The sequence below is a fragment of the Rhagoletis pomonella genome, unplaced genomic scaffold (genome assembly GCF_013731165.1).
Source record: "Rhagoletis pomonella isolate Grant_MI unplaced genomic scaffold, Rhpom_1.0 Rhpom_scaffold_00004, whole genome shotgun sequence".
NCBI lineage: Eukaryota > Metazoa > Arthropoda > Insecta > Diptera > Tephritidae > Rhagoletis > Rhagoletis pomonella.
The window spans coordinates 68527538-68542855 of record NW_023458558.1 but is presented as its reverse complement, the minus strand read 5'-3'; the positions used below and the strand labels follow the sequence as shown (position 1 = coordinate 68542855).

The window sequence follows — 15318 nt, the reverse complement described above, 5'->3', positions numbered from 1 at the left end:
ATATATATATATATATATATATATATATATATATGTATATACCTATAAGTAGAACGTAAGTAAGGTTATTGCAGCAAGGACTTATGAGCTTTTGTGCTTCTAGGCACTTAACTGACTCACGATTTTGACCCTCTATTTTTGGAGGCAACGACTTTTATCACATCCCCCTATGAATGAGGGGACAGAAGAAGAATTTTGAAATAAGCTCTGGTAAACTTCTACACTGATGGGTCGAAACTTTACGAAAGGGTCGGTAGCGGAGTCTTTTGAAGGGTGCTCTCCATCCCCATCAGTCTTTTAGGTAAGATGGCAGACATTCTCTGCTAAATTACCCAAGAAAGTCGGGGAAAAATCCCTCAATTACCCACAAAAATTTATCCCACAAAATTTCCAAAGAATCCAAAATATATATTTCAGCAGTAAAGGTCGGTACACACCAGTTCCGATTGAAGAGATTATTTCTTACTCAGCACTTGAATTGGTTAACGTCAGAAAATTTTTAAAATTTTCCTTAATACTTATATATAATTTTGCTTCACATTATTTGTGTGTTAAATGAAAATCCCTGTTTTATTGTAAATGTCCCTTTTTCCTTTTAATAATTTTTCTTGCAAAATATCTCTTAAATAGGGAAATTACCCACAATCTGGCATCACTGGCCAGATGTAGTGTTTTACAGTTGGAACTATTGCAGGAGACTACGCTGCGGATGAGTTGGCCGGAAAACACCACAGAGAGGAGACCTCTTTTGTGACTTTATCTTAAGTTGCCCAGATTTGAGGTAGTACCAGCTTTTGAGGTAAAACAAAGCCGTGTGCTCTAAGTATGGGTTCAAATCAAATGAGTGCAGAAGTGGCGTAGAACAAATTTCACGAAAATATCAGTATTTAGCAGTTGTTAGCAGCCGCAATGTTTATCTTATAAACAATCCTTAAGAAGTCATTGAGAAATCGGGCCTTATTGAATTAGATGGAACTTATCATACATCTACATAAATATGCAAGCAACTTTAAACTTACTAGCGCATAGTCGAAAGAGAAAGGAATGATGCGAAAATCAATGATGTTCCGCAACTGTTACTAGTAGCAACCAATTACTTCTAAGAACTTAATTAAACTTAATATTTCAGATACAAAAATATATTAGCATTCTATCTACATGCATATGTATGTAAATATGTATTTAAATATTTGAATTGACATCTGCAAGGTATAAAAACTAACGAGTAAACATAATAAAGAAATAGTATTGCGTGTGGCACAATTATATGCACACGACACCCCAGTCACCCCAACGCTTGGCCACCACACACTGCGACGAAGTTTAATTATCACATTTAAATGTGAATATTTATGTTTTGAAAACCACTAAAAAAAAGCGATTTGTGCAAAGCAGATGTTAATCGGACATTTTTTTAAAGCTTTATTTTATTGTCAGAAAGCATACAAGACAAAAAGTAGTCACGAAGGAAATTGAACGCCATAAAATATTATATTTTGCTAATCTTTAAGAAATTCAGCAGCCGGAGACCTCATTTCAAATGGACTTCATATACCGGCGCTTGCTTTCATGACTCGGCCCACTTCCCCACGTATCCGATTCCCTATCTAAAAGATCAGAGAAACAGCCATTACATGAACACATTGCATAATTGGCAGTGCCATTGGAGCTGCGCGTCTTGGAGCGATAGCAGTAGCGCCACTGAAGTGTGGAAGGCGCCATAAAGCATTAAAAACAACAACAAGAGTAGCAAATACGTTTACAACAGCGACAACAAGAGGTGCGGTGGTGTATGTAGTAAAAAGGCAAACCGGGGGCGCACCTCTAATAGATTTCCGGTGCACTAGAAACTTATTCGACGCACTAACGCAGCCAGCAGTTAGGCAACATACATATATACATATGTACATCAGTGTTGCCATTTTAGCCGTTTTACGGCTAGATTTAGAAGGTTGCCGGAGAAAATTCGGTTTAGCCGGCAGCCGAATTGTTAGCCGCTTTGCTAAAAATTATTAGCAATTAGCCGTTTTTAGCCGATTTTGCTATTTGCAATATTTTCTTAAAATTTATATACGTATATAAGTTTCCATTTTTACAAATTTAGCGACCCAAAATCTATTAGAAATGGGTAGCCTTATCTCGGAGAAATTTTTCATGTTGAACTGTGTTACATATATACAATTGAAAGACGTTTTTTTCTAAACCAAAAAGTCTTCAAACACTAGGCTGATTTCAGTAATTTTTATTTTAAGCCCATATACGGGTACAGTGATCAAAATTTAAACTGGGACGCGACATTTTATCAAGTTTTGGGTATTTTTCTTTAGTTACCTTAATGTTTCTTCGTTTTTATGAAAATGTAGCTGATTGCTTAAAAAATACCATTTAAATCCAAACTTCATACTTTGAGAAAATTTATGAACTTACTGCTGATTTTTGGCAAAAACTTGTACATACTTTGGCAAAAAATTCGAACACCGTCATTAAATGCCAAAATCAGCAGTAAGTCCTCCCTAGTTCAAATTCGCGTCTAATTAAACTAGAATTTAACAAGTAAAGAAGTATAAGTTCGGGCAAAACCCGGCGCAGGTATCAAATATTGTCGCTCCAACTTTCTCTGAACTACCTTTGCATGATAAGTATGGGTCTTTTCCTGATTTCAAACGTTTTCGATAATATGCAGAGTTAGACTTAATGGTATAATTTGGTGGAAAATTATAAATCGGTTACCGAGATACACATTTGTGGTCATAAGTGGGCGGCGCCACGCCCATTATCCAAAAATGTATAATATTCTAATCTTCTGCTAAGTGGTTAAGGCATTCATCGACTTTAAGTGAATTAGCTCCAGTAGTTACTGATTTAACGCAGTTTTCGTGTTTCTGTAAATTACCGTTATATGGCAGGTGGGCGTGGTTATTGCCCGATTTCAAAGTTTTTCAACATATTTCTTAGCTAGGCCCTACCCAAACCCCTCACCGAGTTTGGTAAGCATTGGTGAAGCGGCTACTGATATACAGCAACTCATCATAAGTGGGAGAGGTTAGGCCAATTTTCCAAAAATTTCATAACATTATTATTTTTTACCATAATTCTACTCCACATACTAATTTTCAACAATTTGTATCCAATATTTACTGAAATATCGCAGTTTTTGCATTTTTCGAAAATACCGTTATATAAAAAGTGGACGTGGTTACAGTCCGATTTCGCGCATTTTCAATACCAACCTACCCTGGATAAAGGGCAACCAACATACCAAATTTCGTTGATATATCTCAGTTTTCGCTCGAGTTATCGTGTATCGACGGACAGACAGACATGGCTTAATCGACTTCTCTTTTCATTCTGATCATTTATGTGCAAAAGTGCGCCCGGGTATAAAAACAAATTGGGGGACTTGGAGTACAACTGAGAAAGAAAAAGCGGTATTTTTCGGGGGACAAATGAAACTAAGTGTATTCAACAAAAAATTTATTTTTTTCGCTTATGGAACGGTAAAACCGTTCATAAATAAAAACACAATACTATTTGAACAAAAAAATGCCTGTAATGCTGCTTTCAAAGTCTCCTGCCTAAGCACTCTCCCGAAGGGAAAAAAGAAACCCGAGTGCCAATCAAAACTAAAAAAAGCGGATTTTCGGCCCACGCTATTAATCAAGTATAACGACAGTTTCCTTTCTTAACCAAAAATGATTAAATGAATTTATTTGCCTTTCAACTTTATTCAAATAAAACATGTTAATTTTTGCTGAAACATTTTTGCCGTTTTTATCCGTTTTTTTTTCCTTTTGCCAATTTAGCCGGTCGGTCCAAAAAGTTCTGGCAACACTGATGTACACGTAATAGCCCGACGCAACGACAGCGAATAAGCAAACCTACGATGAACGAGCGAATGAAGCAGAACGTTGCCTCGATGTCTATTTGCCCGTTCATATCGCTAGTGGGTGATTTAGTTGGCCAAAATACAACACAAGCAACTGGAATAGTTTTCTTGCTACTTCTTTTTAATTAGCGGAAACGACTCTGCCAGGTTTCATTTCATAAAACAAATGTTCAGATTTCACGCTTCACTACCTATTCAGATTAAAATGTTCTTACGTACTCATAGGAACATATGCACGTATAGGTATTTATGCCTGTGTATGAGTACATATGTAAATACTATGCATATTAGCTCTTTTATTTCGTAGGAATGGCGATAATTAGTAATTAATCATTCGATTAGTCAGTTTCTAATTTATGTAAGATTTATTTCAGTGTCTAGTTTGTTAAGTTCTTGACGAGAGCTGTATTGTTTTCACAGAGTTGATTATCAATTCTACGCTTGAGTATCGTTAACGTAGAAATAGAGGAAGATGAATGTTACATATTTTGAAATATATTTGTGCTATCTAGCTAATAAGCCTCATCTTTCCTTGGTTCACGAAACTCAATCCAAGAAAAACGTGTCACCAAATCTTCTTAGATATTAGTAGAAATGTAAATGCTTAGAACGTACAGTTTATTCCGCAGCAGTGCGAGCTTGACAAAAGCTTGCAACTTTTTAATATTTTTCTTAACTGGAACTAGTCGACGTCGGCAGTCTGAGGCGGGCATGCTGCACGTCTATCTAGCGTCTGTATAAACAATTTTTTAGTCACTGATGCCAAATCACCGTGATAGCCATGATACGATGGCCCAGCAGGTCCAATGCTAAAACTTCGTTATAAATATTAGTTAGTACACACGTTGCGACAGCAGCGTTCGATTTAAGGTGGCCACGGAGCCCCTCTAAAGTCGACTCTCCAACATTGTGTGGCCAAATTCGAGACCATCGGTTCGGTAGACAAGTATGTCCAAGCAACTTCAGATCGGACAAGAGGACAGCTCCTGTCCGTGAAAGTTAGCATACCCCACGTGTACAAGAACTCAGCCCTTCGCATAGTTAAACTTGGGGACCTGGGCTTTATAGAGTAGTACACTGGCCCAGGAGCACAAAGTTAATGATCATTGAGAACGCCGTTTGGAACATAATCACTACTTTGGCCGGAAAATCATCTCATAAGGACGGGGCGATCACCAAAAAAATTTTTGATCTGATGGAGTCAGTGGTCCGTAATTTTTTGAAAAGGCCATTGGAGGGGACATGTATGATAAATAATTTCATATGGCCTAAATTTAACGATAAGGACACAAACGACAAGCGGTTCTAGCAAGAACGCCACAATGGACATGCCGCATAAGCGGTGGGAGGCCATGGAATTGGCTATCAAAATAGTGTGGTCGAATACCGCTAAGCTTTTTCTTATAAGTCGCAATCGACCGCTGCCCTTTCAAGCCATTGTAAATTGGACCGCCGGGAGCTGTGGAACCGATGAGATTTGAACGATTAGCATACAAGAGCCTTCTAAATAAAAAGAAAGTATTTCTTCAATTAGCTCCGATCTTAGGCCCATAAGATATTAGTGTTCACAACAGAAACAAAAACGCTTGTGTTTAGGCCTATCTTTTTGACATTTCAAACTATATTTCTTCACCTAGAATATATCTGGCAGGCTGTTGAAAAAGCGTTTTTACGTTTTAGTCAGTTTCTACATTTTATTACATGTATGCTATCGATGCAGGACATCGATTGATTGACAACTCTTACTGTCATAATGACCTTCTTTAATTTCCTTTATATGAGGCAATTTTACAGGAAACTTTTAGTTGAAAGCAACGCCTGGTGTGAATGGACTTTCAACTAATCGTTGTCAATGAAGTTAGGTGGCATTCAACTTATGATTCAACTAATCGCCATGTAAAATCGTCTTGTGTAAACACAGTATTAGATGACAAAACGTTGCCAACTTGACCCTACATTATTTCGCAATCCCCTTCTACTTATTATTCTATTTGTTTTGATTTCGGTACAACCGTATTGCATAGTCTTTAGCACTTAGCATTTTAGCTCCTATGAAAATAAAATATTGAAAAATTTTTAAAAACTTACATCTGGATGTTCTCGCACTGGGACATAGACTTTCTCATTTAACTGTACGGGGGCGCCTTCAGGTTCTGGCAGCGTGAGTGGTTCCTTTTTGACGCCATTAATTTGAAATAGTGAAGCACGTACTCGCGCAATTTCTGAAACAAAAAAATAAAATAAAACCAAAATATTAATGAAAAATAGATTAGAAATATTTTTGAACAAGTGAATGATATATAAAATGCTGAAATTCAGAAACCACGCATGCATATATTATTAACCTTCTGATGTATTAAATAGCTGACTATACAAACACACAATGACGGTAGTCATATTGAGCTTAATTGAATTATCAAATCTAATAGATTTGTGAACTCTTGACACGCGGCCATATCGAATTCATTTCGCATGCAATTCGCCAGCAAAGGCTCCGCGGCATGTTTGTATGTATGAATGTGCGTGAATGCGTATGCGAGAGACGGGCATTAAGCACCCAGTCGGACCATGCAGAATGTGGTTCGGAAAATAGTGCCTTCTGCTGCAGTAATCTCTTCGAGAATGCAATTTAAATTTCTGTTTGATAAGTACATAGATTAGAAAATATCAGCCTAGAAAATTAATAGCATTCCTTTTTCATTATTTTGGAAGCCTAAAATAAGTAAATCGTGAAGGTTTCGCTGCTGGAATCGGAATTTTGTAATGCTTTGACTTCGGCAAATGAGGACGAAGGAGTCCAAACCAACAAAACCCACCGAATGTGAAATTGCCTTCTGAAAGAACGTTCCTACTAGTCTGCACGCTTGTTTAAAAGCGAACTAAGGATTTTATGTTTTTGCAACTACTTCTGAGTGGAAAAACAACTGCGTTATAAGTCCGCTTGGGTAGCAATTACACACACACACACACACATAATATATACGGATGCGATGTGCTTGAAAACATGTGGCTCCATAAATATTTTATGCGCACTCATGTATTTATGTATTATGGTTTTCACTTATTTTTCCACTTTTCATTTAATATTTCTTACACGTTGCAGCCATAAAGTACAGTAATTTGCCTCAAGTTATGGCCAAAAGTCAAGACTTAGCTCAACAAACAATCAACCGACCAAAAACGTGATTGACTGACTGCCTGTTTGTCTCACTGGCTCTCTGCATTTAGTTGTTGTTGCCTTGCAATATCGCATTGCACTTGGCCAAACGTGCGCTAAGAAATGCCAGCAACTCCAATTGCTAAGAGCCGACAGAAGCGAAGACAAAAGCCGAATTTAACAACTAAAACACCTCTTCTCTTTTCGCACCAACTATTAACTGAAAATTGGTGGTATCGGTATTGAATATTCGATGGGTATGTGTGTGTGTGCGAATGTTGCATTGAGCATTGTTGCAATAAAAGCTCACAACTCATAAATACTCATAAACTTGGGAATAGCAATTACCATATATATGTACATATGTACATATGTATCTGCATATATAAAGGTACTTACATTTTGTACATATATATTCTGTGGTGCATACATACATATATCAAATGGTGATGATCGATGCTACTGTAGCTCATTGCAATTAGAATCGCCTATAAATTATCATTAAAGCTGCTTAAATGCATTTTAAACGCTTAAAATTTTTCACACGCGAAACTAGGAAAATAACACTTTACCATTTGAATGTTTAAAAACGATTATGAACGATTATTTTGCAAAGCATTTGTAGCTGACAACCATTGGTTTCACTGCCCGCATACACATTTATATTCTAAAGGTGGAGAGGTTCAACTGAAATACCCAAACGCGATGGAACCACAATGACCAAAATGTGATAATTGCACACAAATTGGTCAGTAGCAGGCCAGTATGGGTAGAGCAGTTACACTCAATATATCGAATTAAACAAATGTTCAGGCTCACTGCCACTAATACAATTTCAAGATGCAGATTAAAACTTTTGTACGGATCCTAGACTTTAATAATTAGTTAAGATTAAAATTGAGTCTTTTGTGCCAACTTTAAATTGACTGAACACACCACATATATGTATATAACTAAAGGAAATAATAAGGATTAAAATGTTCCTTATATCGCACATCTGGGCTCGAATCGTCACATACGATATCGTATTAGTCGTCACGCAAAAACGCCGTTTTTGGATCATTACATACGTGAGCGTACTCTTTATCGCATTCAGCTTATACGACTGACGGTATATCGTAATTTTCTTTCGTATGGTTTTCGATCCCTGAACGGATGATACGATTCGAGCCCTGGTCAAGCGATCTCCTTTGCTGTGCAAATTTATTATTCTGATTAACGATACTGCCAAAATTAAAGCAAAAGTGCCAACGTCAATTCAAAGACGTATAATATATATAAAAAAAAAAACATTTGAATACATTACAAATCACACAGTGTATTACAACAAAGTACATAATTCAACAACAACAACGCTAGAAGAGAAAAGTCAAGTCAAAGCAAAGAACAAACCAATATTTTTGTTAGTGCACTGACTAAACAAATTCCCGCTATTTTCGTATATTAAAGCATGGACACACGGGCAATGTTGATCCGGATTAAGGGCACAATTGATCTAATCAAAACTGTGCCTTGATAGGCGATCGTAATGCGGATTAACGAGCCGCGAGGTCGTAGGTTCGAGTCCCACGGCCAGTAGAATATTTATTTCATTTTGTTATGCATTCAATTATAACTTTATATTTTTTAATGTTGTTTTAAGTTAGCTACTTTTGACTTTTAAGTAAAATTCAACTCTAAACATTTAAATTAACTAATAATAAAATAAATAATGTGAAACTAAATAAAACAAACGAAAATAAAACAAAGTAAAATTGAATATATATATATATCCAAATAAAATTGCAAAAATTTAAGTAACAATAAAAACAAAATTTCTTTTACAATCGCTCCAAACCAGGATCGAACCTGGAACCTGCAGACTTGTAGAACGCAGCCCTCACCACTCGGCTACCGCAGATGAAGTAGTTGGCTCTACGCTCTCTGAGTTTTGGTCAGTGTTGCTCCGAGTTACTTTTGAGAATTAAGTCTAGGACTTAATCCGGCTCAACTGCAGTTAATTCCCGAGATAATTCAAAATTGGCGAGTTGATCTGGATCAACGTTGCCGTCTGCCCATTCTTTTACTTCTAATTGCGTTCGCTCATATAAATGCTGTTCTATGCAAAAAGGAAACATTTAGAGCTTTGCATATTTTTATGTCACGAGGTCGGTTTAAAAAGATATCAAACCAATATTTTAAGTAGACATAGAGGAGGGCTGTTCCTTCTATTAAGTTGTTTTACACAAAAAGGGCACATCTCACTTTGAGTCCTTATTTCATCTACGAGGGGAGGCTAAAAAGTTTTGAGCCCAAGGTATTAAAATAGCTGATAGAAATATATAAAAATTGTATTTTTCTATATATTCTCCCTCAACCTCAATGCATTTCCTACATTAGTTATAAAGGGCTTTTAACCCAATTATGAATCTGACCACGAATTTTTGAAATTCAAATGGGGTTACTCGCAGCTTCTTGGGGTTGTTGCCGCGATATTTGGGAAACCATTCTGAGAAATGAAAACAGTTGTGTGGGTGCGGTAAAAGCGCGCAAAAAGCGTATATTTTACCTTAAAAGCAACACTTCCCAGAATTAGTTTTTATAAATTTCAGGTCGGAACTCAGGGAAACTAATTAGTTTTTTTTTTTGCAAATGCAATTAAAATAATTTCAAGTTCAACTTTTCGCTCTGAACTTACAGAGCTATAAAAAAAAAAACTATTTAATACATTTAAGAATTTATGAAATAATTTTTCTATTACTTCTCTTCATGAAAAAAAACTTTTTGCAATAGCTATAATCGAAATCGTACAAAAAAAACTGTTTTCCTGCTACATCTGACTTACATCGACTAGCCAACTTATAAGCATAGTATTTTTTTTATCAAAGAACAAAGATCAAAGAACAAAATATGAATCACAGTTATCTATTGTATTGGTAAGTAAGCCATTTCATTTTGACGCAATTCGCATGCATTTGATCTTTACATTTTGTCCCGCTAGTTTAATGCGGAGCTGGGCGATAAGGATTACATCTGTAATCGATTGCATCTAGGATTACGATTAATTTAATCGCAATTTCAAAAATTACTAACCTAGGATTGCCGTAATCGTTCATAGAAGGCATCTTGGATTACGATTAAAATAATCGTAATTTTAACTTTCTTAAAATTATGATCACTGTAACCGTAATTTAAGTTCCTTCGATGTAGGATTACTGTAGTCGTAATCTTGTTTTTTTTAGCTTGTTGGGATTACTAAAATCCTAATCGATCAGTAATCATAATACTTATCGCCCAGCTCTGCTCTAATGAATCCGACCTCTGTGCGATGGCAAGTTTTCGGCGAGTTGATACGAAGTCGTCTGGCAAATTGGGTGATGACGCTAAGCATTCGATAAACATCGATGTTTGCAGCCATGACCATCGATGTCGCTCAATACATCGATGTTTTTTACGTCCCTAAAATTTTATTGAAAAATGAAGTTAAACGCATATTTATGCTTGAATAGAATTAATATTAGTTTTTGAAAGGAATAAATACAGATTGATTTTAATTTAAGCAAGTTAGAATAAGAAAGCATTTCTTAAAAATTGAAAAATACTTGTTTTAGTCGAAATTTTTTCTATCCTGCAAAGGCAACATAAAACCTTCGCGTTGGCCTTGGCGTTGGTGTTGGTTTGACTGAACGCACGTTAAAAGGATGCTTGCTACAATGAACGCTTGGTGGCGAATGCTTTGGCCACTAAATCAGCTCGACCACTGGGTTTGCAGGTTGAATACCTATTTAGTAGAATGCAATTGTGGTTGCAAATATATTACCGTACTGCGAATCCAGCTGTTAATTGATTATTGCATTTGTTTATTATTGCCAGTCAATGTATGCATTTGCAGTTAGTTAGGCGGTGTTTGAGTACCCATACACACACGCATATGCATGAACCTACCCTGCTGTGAAATGGTTACGCAATCAAATCCGCACAACTTAGATATCTTGGCGTTATATTCGACGACAGAGCTAACTTCAATTTGCATGCGGAATACGTGACACCTAAGGCGTCAAAGATATATGGTGCCCTCTCCCGAATGCTCTCTTGGCGCGAATAGTTGCATTGGTACTTCGGTATGCAGTCCCAGTTTGGGCAAGATGGATGAAAGTGAATTAATACCGGCATCTTTATGAGGCGCTCCACAGGATCTGTGCACTGAGGGTCGCATGCACCTAGAAAACCACCTCAGACGAAGCAGCATTGGTTATCGCTGGTATGCCGCCAATTGATCCCTTAACGGAGGAAAAAATGAGAAGTGAGCAACGAAAGAGTCTGAATGACACCAAGGCAGCAAAATATAGGTAAGGAAGAAAATGATACATCATTGGGACAAATGGCAACATCGCGGAGAAAACTCCATTAAAGGAAGGTGGACGTGCTGACTAGTCCCAAAGGTACATAAATGACTAAATAAAACACATGGGGAAGTAAAATTTTATATAACGCTGATCCTCACAGGTCACGGGTGTTGCCGGAATTGTTACACCATTTCGGCCTAGATGACTCTACGCAAGTGCAAGGAAGTTAAATACCGAACATGTAGTATTAGTTTGTCTGCCTTTTGCTGAAACCCTACGCAGAGTAGCATCCGGCTACCCGCTACGACCTGAAAATATGTATAGGTGATTTATGTTGACGTCGCAGCATCCTTGGGATGTGGCAAGCACCGCAATAACCAAGATATACCAGCAGCTAAGACGAGAAGATCGTATAAAAAGAACCATGGCAATAAGGTAAGAGGCGGACTAAAGTTAGATTTAAGTTAGCATCAATTCCTGCAGGGTAAGTATTTATGCCTGTGTTCATGCTAGTATGTGTGCATGATTACACGTACTTGATTTTGTGGATGCGCTTGAGCTGGTGTCACTTATGTCGCGCGAATTGTAGTGCGCATCGCTGGCATGCGCGGAAAGATATGACCCCTCCCAACAAACAACGGTCCCCAATCGCTTACATTGCATCATCAGCGTGGTGACATAAATGGAATTTTTATATGGATGAGTACATATGTACAAATAGCTGTCATAAGTTGGTAGTCATATTTTCAGATTAGTTAAAATGATGTTATACCACGTGCCTGCCTGGCGGGTGGAATTAATACGAAAAATGGTACTCTATTGTTGTATTCGCGATTGCCTCCCACAACGCTGCATAATATTTACATTTGAATGTACATTTCACTAAGAACTTTTGGTTTTAAATAAATAAAATATCAGCGCAGTGTTTAATTGCATCACGTAAATGTCATTCCATTACAATCTTGTTGTAGATGCAAATAAATACCAGGCACGGTCAAATTAGTGATTGGTTTCTTTTCTTTGGTAGTATTTTTTTAGGTATGGATCGCAGGATGGAAAACAAAAATATATTCCCACTAAAGCAAGAGGGAGCTCTCTTTTTGTCTGGGTTTTATAGAATGTATACGGGCTGATTGCCGCATTTCGCACACCCGTTGGCCACGTTGACCACTGTAAATTTCAGGGACCGTAACAGTTACAACTTTTATTAAAAAAAATCGCTCTATAACAATTATTTTTTTAATTTTATTTAAATACTACTTAAATAACCTTTATTTCTGACTTTTGTTTCATAAATCCAAAATAACAATTATTTTTGATTTTTAAATTATATGTCTCAGATAACAGTTATCGAAGACTTTTATTTATAAAAGTCATAAATAAAAATCAGTCACTGAACTTTATTTTTTAAATCATACTTATAAAAGTCATTTATATAAGTCGTAGTAAACTTTGGTTTCCCAAAACCTCTACTAACTTAACTCCAAAAGATGTTAATGACTTTTATACGAATGATTTAAAAAGTAAAAGTCAGTGACTGATTTACATATATTAATGACTTTTAAAAGTAAAAGTCACTGACTGATTTTGAGTGATGATTTACAAATAAAAGTCTTTAATAACTGTTATCTAAGATATATAATATAAAAATCAAAAATAATTGTTATTTTGGATTTATAATGTAAAAATAATTGTTTCTTTTTTAATTTTGCATAAAAATTGCAAATAAAAATTTTTTTTCAAATTTTAGTCTCGGTGAAAAAAGAAATCGATTGTTATGTATCACTTAGTTGTAGAACATTTCCTTCATAGTGAATTTTTCCATGACAGTTTTCATCAATAGCTGTTATGTTTGGTCCCTGGTGACTTCGGATGTAGTCCCTTAACTGCATGTACGATCTAGGAAAAAGGAGGAAATACTATTTGTCAAGAATAACGAAAGGAACAGAAATGTGATACGAAACTTCGATCACAAAATAAAGCAACAATGAAATGGTTTCAAGCCCTACGCTTGTTCCTGCATAAACGAGGCTGGAAATCTGGTAACATATTGCTTACTTAAGTTATGGAGGGAACGCCTCTCAACGCTTTTGAATAGTTCCGTAGTGCCGTGTTTGGTGATGAAGAACCCAACCCCCGAAGTTCAACCAAGATGAATAAACACTGGAACCGACGTTATCTCGGGTGAAATGATCAAAGTTGAGCTGGTGGTATAAGTTGTCAACTTGATTTTGGTCTGACAAATACATGCCCAAAGGGTGGAAGAATGTCTGTGTAATTTTCCCGATTGATAGGTCATCGATTTCTTTGGTGTGCGATCCATATTATTAAACCATCAATTATTATTTTATCGAACAAAATAAGAAGATCTGATTGATCATTTGTTTTTTAAGGCTTAGCATTTCATACAAGGCCCTATCAACGATACTGAGCGCAATACTTAATTCCTTCATTAACCAACTGGTTCTTTACAGCGTAGTTTTAGACGTGGCAAGGTTTCAAATTCTCCACATTTCCACATCAAATCACCTATGCGTCGTCCTTAAGGAGCTTGTATAAACTTGGTAAAAATAAGTTATTGGTGACACTTTACAAAAGAGAAACGTAATAGACGAATTTGTTTGGGTCTCGGCCCAAACCTACAAGCGTTTGCTGTGTCAAATAAGAAGAAAAATATACAGATTCCAAGATCGCTAGGTATGTACTGAAAAAATTATTCACTAAGAATTTGAAATAATAATTCTTCCAGAACGCGGTAACGCCAAAGAAAGTGCCTTACACACTGCGGCATATTAGTCACACATCTTAGGGGTCATAGCTAAAACCACCATACAAAGTATTATTGACACACTTTACTAAAGTTGCAGTGTTTTTACTAAGAATTTAGCAGTCTTAAGCAACGTTTATTTAGCAAAGTTTACCTAAATTATTCTGACATCTGATAATCCACTTAGATATATGCGAAATTGGGACGTAACTAAATCAGGCTGGAAATACATACATATGTAGGTATGTATGGAGTTAAAAACAAATGAATGCGCATTCAATGTGCGGCATGGCGCTGATTCATTTCATTGTGGCATTAGATTGAGGCACTAAACACCAGCTATAGTATGCATATAAATACATATCTAATTCGTAAAAGTTCAAAGCTGTCAACGAATCAAACATATTTATCTGCAAAATGCAAAATTTTCATCGGCCATCAGAAATGTGTCAACTATAATCACAGCAACTGTCAGATTTGATCAGCATCAACGTGACAACAACAGCAGTGTGGCAACAACAGAAACTACAAGTATGAAAACAACATTGGATGAGTTAACTTTGCGTGCAGCTAGTAAGTCATACATACATACTCACAAATTGGGAACAAAACCCAACCAACACTGGAATCAAAATTTTCAAACGTTTGAGAAAAGCGTATTTCTCAATTTGATTTTCAGCATTGTTTATCATTTGAAAGCAAACATTTTCTCAAACATTTTTTATCAATTTAAAAACGGTTTTAGAAATTTTTGAGAAAAAATGTTAGCCTCCCGTTCCGTTCCATTTGTGTCAACAACGCAAAGATGTCGAAGTCTATCGGCAGTCTGCCGTTATTCGCAATTTGTCTAAATTCAAAACAAACTAATCAACTTATTTTTTACATCAACCGTATTTTTCTTTGTTAAACTAACTGAATAAATAAACTGTTAAACTGCATAAATTAAATGTCCTTTCCTATAAAAATTGTTTTTCTCTTACATGTATCATTGGCAACACTATACAAATATTTCAATGAGAGTAACTGGATTTCATTTCGTACCGCCCCACTCACATTTGATAAAAAGCGGAGAATTCATATTAAATATGTATGTGCCTTTTAGTTTGAGAACGCTATCAACGGTTATTTGAGATGCATTTGAGGATTAACGTTTGAGATTTGAGAGAAGGACTGATTCTCAAAA

The 15318-nt window shown here is 36.2% G+C and overlaps 1 protein-coding gene across 6 annotated transcripts in view; it reads right to left on the bottom strand.

Moving 5' to 3' along the window:
* Positions 1-15318, bottom strand: part of LOC118738038 (protein held out wings) — a 206163-nt gene that overhangs the window by 73233 nt on the left and 117612 nt on the right. For all 6 annotated transcript variants that reach the window (XM_036468922.1, XM_036468924.1, XM_036468923.1 and 3 more), the window contains exon 3: positions 5975-6108. In XM_036468922.1, the coding sequence (XP_036324815.1) occupies positions 5975-6108 (134 nt within the window). The remainder of the gene's footprint in view (positions 1-5974; positions 6109-15318) is intronic.